This window comes from Acanthisitta chloris, unplaced genomic scaffold (assembly GCF_000695815.1).
Source record: "Acanthisitta chloris isolate BGI_N310 unplaced genomic scaffold, ASM69581v1 scaffold19527, whole genome shotgun sequence".
NCBI classification, from domain to species: domain Eukaryota; kingdom Metazoa; phylum Chordata; class Aves; order Passeriformes; family Acanthisittidae; genus Acanthisitta; species Acanthisitta chloris.
Genome location: NW_008682374.1, coordinates 29,633 through 37,405, shown reverse-complemented (window position 1 = coordinate 37,405; position 7,773 = coordinate 29,633). Strand labels below are relative to the sequence as shown.

General features: G+C 42.8%; 1 protein-coding gene across 1 annotated transcript; it reads right to left on the bottom strand.

Moving 5' to 3' along the window:
- Window positions 1-4,098: 4,098 nt before the first annotated feature.
- On the bottom strand, window positions 4,099-5,990 carry RD3L (retinal degeneration 3-like). The gene is made up of 2 exons (XM_009078513.1): window positions 5,692-5,990; window positions 4,099-4,390 (listed from the first exon to the last, which is right to left on the bottom strand). The coding sequence occupies exons 1-2, from the start codon at window positions 5,988-5,990 to the stop codon at window positions 4,099-4,101; spliced, it is 591 nt and encodes a 196-aa protein (XP_009076761.1).
- Window positions 5,991-7,773: the final 1,783 nt, after the last annotated feature.

The window sequence follows — 7,773 nt, the reverse complement described above, 5'->3', positions numbered from 1 at the left end:
CGGGGTGAGTGCGGGGCACTGCGGCTCTGCTCCCGGGGCTTCCCTCCCTCCCCTCCGCCGTGTGCCCGTGGGGAGGCTGCTCAGGGAATGGGGTCAGAGGGAATGGCTCTTACCCCCAGGCGAAGGAGAAAGCTGAGACAGCCCCTGCCCTGCCTGTCCCCTGGGTGTGCAGTTCTTTGATTCCACCCTGCCATTCCTCGGAGGGTTTGGGGTTCTAGTGGATACATGTGCTTTTGTGGGTTTCATGCTCTTGTTAATTTCATATTTGCCACTTATATTTATTGTCTTGATCATTGCTAGACGTGCTGTGTGTATTAATGTGTGTATCCAGTTCTGGGCCACTTTGTTCCGGAAGGATACTGAGGTGCTGGAGTGAGCCCAGAGAAGGGCAGTGAAGCTGGTGAAGGGACTCGAGCACAAGTGCTATGAGAAGCAGCTGAGGAAGCTGGAGGTGTTTAGCCTGGAGAACAGGAGGCTCTGAGTTCACCTTACCACCCTCCAGAACTCCCTGAAAGGAGGCTGGAGTCAGGTGGGGCTCAGTCTCTTCTCCCAAGCAACAGAAAGAGAGGACACAGTCTCAGGCTGTGCCAGGGCAAGTTTAGGTTTAACATTAGAAAGAATTTCTTCATACAAAGGATGATTAAATACTGGAACGTGCTGCCCCAGAAGGTGTTGGAGTCACTATCACTGAAGGTGTTTAAGGCAAGACTGGATGTGGCACTCAGTACCGTGATCTAGTAGCTATGGTGGTGTTACTTTTTAGGTTGGACTCATTGACCTCTGAGGTGTTTTCCAACCTTAATGATTCTGTTATTCCGAAGAGGATTTGCCTTCTCTGAAGTGCATTAGCACTGATGGGCAGTTGTAGCAAGTCCTATTGGAAAACTGTGGAGCAGTGTTAGAAAAGACCCTGTTTATTCTGATTCAGTTGTATAACTTAGGGGTTTTGATACTGACGAGTAATAAAAAAAATGAGATTCAAGAGTTCATTGCTCTTGCAACCTAACTGAGTCATTTAAGTTACCAGGGCGAGATTGTTTGAGGTAGATATGTTGATGGAGATTGTCTTCCTACCCCTTTTGTCTAAATTGATATGTAAGGATGTGTGGGTTTAATAGCAAATTGGAAGCAGTAATAGCAGGTGTGTTACTACACACAAGTGTAACTGGTATTTCACAAGAAATGTTGCTGGGATTGCCTAATGAGATCTAAAAGCCTCATGTCTCCCTTTTAAAGAGAGATGTGGAATGTGTTGTCATCCTTTACCAGTGATGCCTCATTTTCCAAGGCTTTTAAAATGATTTTGTTTTCTGAACTACCTCTAGGACAGCAGTATTAGTAATTGAGCTTTTTAGGGAAAAATGATGGAAACAGAAACTACAGAAATCGTGGCTGGAATGTTGATCCTTAAATAGCTCCTTGATTAACTTTTTAATTCTTCTGACAGTGCTTAACTGATTGGAAAGAAATTCAGACCTTTAAATCCTTCCTTGTTATCAAAGCAATTGTGGTTCATATTAAGACAGATAAAGGCTTAAGAATAAAAAATGTGGTTATTTTCTCTTTGGTTTCTTGCATTTCAGAAGTGTAGCTTTCACCAAGTTAGCCCAGATTTGAAGCTGAATTACTGGGCTAGAAAACAGGGAAAACTTCTGCCTAAGATCTAGCCTAAATTCCCCCTCTTTCAATTTGTGCCCATTGCCCCTTGTCGTGTCCCTGTAGCTCCTAACACAGATCCCTCTGCAGCTTCCCTGGAGCCCCTTCAGCCCCTGGAAGGTGCTCTGGGGTCTCCACACGACCTTCTCCAGGCAAATCTTGTAGGCCATAAATAAAAAGTGCTTAAAGCAGCAGTTTACTTCTTGGACAGTGATTTTCTGCAGGGAAGTGTTGCCTGGCCTAGAGCCATCTTAATCTTGCATCTCACACAGCTGAAGTCTAAATGTAAGCTAATTTCTAGAATATAGCTTGTTATAGCTGCTGAGCTGAGGAACAGATTTGAGCACATTGCAGGAAACCTGATAGATTTCTCTGAAAACAGAAATTTTGTTTAATTCTTTTAGTTTGGCTTCTTGGTCTTACACCTTTGCTTTTTTTATGCTTTTCTCTGCTGTTTAACTAGAGGCAGTATAAAATACTTTGGTCAGGAGCAAGTGCTCACGTTCTGCAAGGGTTGAGGACTAGATGGAATGGTCGTAGGCTGAGCCAGGGCAGGGTCAGATTGGATGTGAGGAGAAATGTTTTCCCTGTTGTGGTGTTGAGGCCCTGGGATATTGCCCAGGGAGGTGGTGGAGTCACCATCCCTGGAGGTGTTTCAGAGGTGTCTGGATGTGGCACTGGAGGATCTGGTTTAGGGTTTAGGGGTTCCAGCAGTGGCAGTTAATGGTTGGATTCAGTGGTCTTAGAGGTCTCCTCCAAATTTGATGATACTGAAGTTACCCCTCATTCTCGTATTTGGAAAAAATGGACAAAGTGAGGTCTTAGTTGATGGCATTTTTTCAGCGCTTGGCTCATTTTTTTCCCTGTACCTTCTGCAGTTCTCTGACTCTGCCCTGGCTCAGCTCAAGGCCATTCCCTCTATCCTCTCCCTGCAGCCCTGGCAGGACACACATCCCCCACCTCTCTCCAGCCCTGGCAGGAGTTGCAGAGAGCCATGAGGTCAAAGATGAGTGAGGATGTGGCAGAGAGAATAGAAGGAAATCTGGAGAAGAAGACGTTATATAAGACATGTAAAAACTTGTTACACACAGTGATGGGAGCACAATTGGAAATGTAGCCAACTGAGTTCTGGCATATGTTTTCATTGATTTTCTGCTCTAATTGCCTGCTGTGACTGGAACTGCTACGTATGTGATCAGGCTTGTAAAATTTTATCATGAACCGTCAGTGATAGAGGATGGCAGGTGAAACACAGGAAATCTGGTTATATTTAAATTTAGAATAATAGAATTTTAGGGGTTGGAGTGGAGCTTAGAGATCACCCAGCCCCAACCCCCTGCCCTGGGCAGGGACACCTCCCACCAGAGCAGGTTGCTCAAGGCTCATCCAACCTGGCTGTGAACACTGCCAGGGTTGGGGCAGCCACAGCCTCCCTGGGCAACCTTGGACAGGGTCTCACCACCCTCACAGGGAAAACTTCTGCCTAACATCTAACCTAACTTTCCCCTCCCTCAATTTGTCACCCTTGTCCTGTCACTGATCACCTCTTGCTTTGGAAACATTCTGTTGACTCTTTGGCTCCTCTAGAAAAGTACCCTCTGAATTTATCAAGATGTTTAATGCAGGATTTGGGTTTCAGAACAGCTTCCAGGAACTCAAAGCAGTTGTTCCTGGGAAAGTTTTTTTTTCTTTGGTTCATCTGGGTAACTTGATTTAAACTGACTTTGCCCTTAGGTGTATTCTGGGCTTTAAAAGAGGAGCAGCGATAGGAAATCAAACAATGCCTTAATTTTTTAAAGAATAGAGAGCTAGTTGTTAAATGCTGTTCCTTTAGTTGTGCACCTTCACAGGACTTCAGCAGGGGCAGAGTACAGTTTGGAAGAGAATATAGCAAGAGTACATGCAGTGTGTTATCACTTCTGTCATTGCTTTCATTTTACATCTTATTCTTGAAGTCAAGTGAGAACTATTCCCAAAAGTATTTACCAGTTTATTTGGTATCACTGAGATTATATGAAACCAGTTCTTTTACACAGTATAAAGTTCCCATAGAGCCTAAAAACTATTTGACAAATACAGGAGTTGTTGGCTAACACTCTGTGGGTTGATGCCATGTCAAAATACAGAAAAGTCTTTTTTTTTTAGTTGTTGAAATAAATCTAGCTGAATATATGGCTAAAAAATGCTTCAGAGGTTTTGCAGGAAAATCTATGTTTTCTATTAATTGATTCTAAGAAACTGCTCTAAGAAACTCAAGGGTAAAAGGAAAGGTGCTATCTCAAGGTTGTTTCTTGCATACTAGATCTACCAAAGGATTTGGTTTCTGAACCTGGAGCAAAGGGGGAGAACATGTCACATTTCTCCCTCCTATGTTTCCCAATGGCAATTGCAAGGAGGGAGTGCAAACAGCTGCACAGCTCTTTGCCAGCAGCACAAACCCACTTAACTCGAGGGGTAGTAATAGGGCAGATTCCAGATCCTGTGGGAGAAGGTGGGAAACATGCTCTGTGTATTCTTGTCCACGTAGCTGGACACGGTGGGGATCTCATCTTTGTCCGAGCGGTTGGAGCTGTCTCCGCGCGAGTGTTCGGAGCAGTTTGTATTCCACACATCCACCAGTGGCTCTGCTTGGTTTTCCCTCTCAATGGTGCTAAGGAAATCTTTTAAGACTTGCTTGAATATGTAGACTATTTCCCAGGGTAAAACATCATTTTCGGCCAGAACTTCACGGAATCTAGAAGCAGAGAAGAATCGAAATCTCATTGTCAGCAGTGCAAACTCTTGTGTTTGCTCTGTGCCGCTTGGAGGGGACAGGAGGGAGCAGGAAATGAGTGCATTCTGCTCTCAGTTTCTCCTTGCTGCTGTATTTCCCCACACACTTCCCACAGAAGATTGCAAGAGGAAAAGAGCTCTAACAATGCACTGGATGTGCTCCAGCTATTATGAGGATTTGAAAGGAGTTGTTCCTGGGGATGTTTTTTTTTTTTGTGGGTTTTTTGTGGTTTTTTTTTTTTGCTTTGGCCCATCTGGGTAACTTGATTTAAACTGACTTTGCCCTTAGGTATATTCTGGGCTTTAAAAGGCACATAGGCTTGTTCTGTCGTTTCTGCAGTCCCTAGAAAATGGATTTAGAACACAGGCAGAGGAGAATTTTTCTTCCTAAAATGTGTGTGGAGGTTGTTCGATTTATTTAGTGGGATTTTTTTTGGCACTGATTTGCTAGTTTGGGAAGCTCTCAGGTATTTTTTGACAGTAAAGCTGGATTTTGAACAATCATAGAATTTTAGGGGTTGGAATGGATGTTAGAGATCATCTAGCCCCAATCCCCTGCCCTGGGCAGGGACACCTCCCACCAGAGCAGGTTGCTCAAGGCTCATCCAACCTGGCTGTGAACACTGCCAGGGTTGGGGCAGCCACAGCCTCCCTGGGCAACCTGGGACAGTGTCTCACCACCCTCACAGCAAAAACTTCTTCCTCATATCTAGCCTGAATTTCCCCTCCTTCAATTTGAATTTCTCCACAATAGTGCATTGCATTACTCCTTTAATTTGATTTTTGGTTTTTGGGTTGCTATTTAATAATTATCAGGGATAAATAACAGAGGGAACAAGTGGAAGTATTGAAACGTCATATGAGACTTATTTTGGATTAGACCAGGAAAATCCTGATTTTAAACTTCCTTCAAGTGCAACATATTCAAGTCATAGAATCATAGAACTGTTAGGGTTGGATGAGACCTCTAAGATGGTCAAGTCCAACCATGAACCTGTCACTGCTGGAACCCCTAAACCAGATTCTCCTAAACCAGATCCTCCAGCACCAGATCCAGACACCTCTTAAACACCTCCAGGGATGGTGACTCCACCACCTCCCTGGGCAGGTGAAGATATAATTTCTAAAACACCTGTAAAAACACATCCAGCTGCTGGTCAATGCTGCTTTAGAAGATCAGAGCCAAATACAGACTTGGGTTAGGAAGAAAAACCTCTTACTGGTGATAGAAATCTCAGAGTTAGAGGAATAAGAAAGAGTTACCTGCTGAGAACGGTTCCTGTCTGGCAGGGCTGGATTTGGGAGCACAGAACCTCGAGCTGCCGTTGCTCAGTAGCTGGAATTGTTGCTTGGGGGTTTTGGTAGTTCTTGAGCCAGTTGGAATCCATGCCAGTCTTCTGCACCTTCTGCTCACTCTCAATCTCCTGCACTAACCTTTCTCGCTCTTTCAGGTGCCATTTCAGCTCCCTCAGGAGGGTTTTTGTAACCAGTTCTGATCCAGGACATCTGTTGGGTTTGTAGGAGTCAGTTTTGGACCATTTCATCCAGCCAAAAAGTGGCATTTTTGATCTTGGAGAGGAAAAACAAACAGTTTTGCTTGTTTCTGTCCAGTCAATTAGTTCTACCTGCAGATTTCTTTCTTAGCAACTGAACGTTTAAATGAAGCTTTATTAATGATGCTAAAATAGTTTGCAGTACAATATGAGGAGTGATAAGTGCCAAGCCATAATGAAATCTGACAAGCCTTACACTTTGTAATAGTTCCCATCTGTTTCCTGAGTTAAAGTACCATGTGAAGTTTACAGCATTTAAAAGTGCATAGCTGTCATCTTGGAAATAGTTCATTTTTTTTATCCTGGTGGTAGATATGGTTAGAAAATAAATAATGAAATAAAGTAAAATAAAATAGGAGGAAAAAACAGCAAAAAACCCCCAAAAACCCACAAAAAAAGAAACAAGGGAAAAAAATTCAAACAGGCAAACAAAAAATCCCAACGAAAAACCCCAAACAAGAAACAAAACACAAACCCCCAAACCTCCAAAATTTGAAGTTACACATTCATTTAAACAATGTAATTAGTTTATTAATGTCGTTAAGTGCTGGAACTCTGCGTGATCTGTTGGTTTTTTTGCAACTTCTGCGTCAATGTTTATTCTAAGTGTTTTAAATACTTTTTTGCTCACATAACCTGGAGACAGAAATCTGGTGGAATAGGCTGTTAAACTGCAGTTTGTGCCAACTCATGCAGACACGAGTGTGTGGATGGTAATGAAAGAGCATAACTTACCTTTGCAGTTGTCTGTGAGCAGTGTTGCTTCAGGTGAGTTTGCTTGGAGGTCTCTTATCCTAGCATGTCCTGTTGGCAGGTTGTTACTACTGCTGGAAGAAAACAAGGTTTTTTTCTTTTTTCCCTTTTTCCTGCTTTTTTTCATTTATTCAGACTGTGCTTAGAAGAAAAAAATGACTTTCTGTACTGCCTATGACACTTTAAGTTTTTCTGCTTTTAAGGTTCTTTATCAGCCTCTGTAGCAGAGAGATGTAGTAATCCATTTACCCTAACGTGGTCCCTCACATACTCTCTACCAAGTCCATTAAGATCTCCTACCTTTGAATTGAGTTCTGCCGATGGCAGCAAGTGGGGAAAAAAAATAAATAAAAAGAGATGGTAACAATATCAAATTGTTGTTGCTAAATCCATCCAAAGGTATTGCTGGTAGTGAGATGAATAACGAGAGTCTGAAGCAACTCCAGACGTGCTCCTAGCTAAAGTTAAGGCTGTCGTATGATGTGATTGCTTGGCTGTGCATAGCTGTAGGTCACAGTTTAGAGCTGTATTTTTATGCCTGTAGAGTGCTAAAAATAACTCTGTTGCTTTTATCATCCAACTAAACTTTCAGGCCATTGAGATGCTGGGAGACTTATCTCCCATTAGAGGGGGATCAGACTGTTCTGCTGTCATTTTTAAACAGCTAAGAATAGTTTTTTTTCCTCTAGTAAAGATCATCTAAAGCTTTTGTTAAGTGAGTGTTGACAGAAAAGAGGTATTTGACAGTTGCTCAGGATTTTGTGGCTGCATTAAATGCTCCTTGCAGAGGAAATTCATCGCTCTCATGGTGCTATACTTTTTCATTAGTGTTAGCATTTTTAATGAAGATTTCAAATGTGCTGGAAGCAGCCAGGCTCTAACACCTGCAGCATGCTATGAACAGCACACATTCATCTAATTAAAGGAGTACAGTGATAAGGAGATGCAAATTGAGGTCAAACTGATGCAAAAAGCCCAGAATTGTCTTACCATAGACATTGCTTCCCTCTCAACTGGCTGTCAGTTGGCTGCTCCCTCT

Coding starts and splice junctions, on each gene's coding strand:
- RD3L (XM_009078513.1), bottom strand. CDS start 5,990: ATGCCACTTTTTGGCTGGATGAAATGGTCCAAAACTGACTCCTACAAA. Junction 4,391..5,691: donor ACAGGAACCGTTCTCAGCAG/GTAACTCTTTCT, acceptor CTCTGCTTCTAG/ATTCCGTGAAGTTCTGGCCG.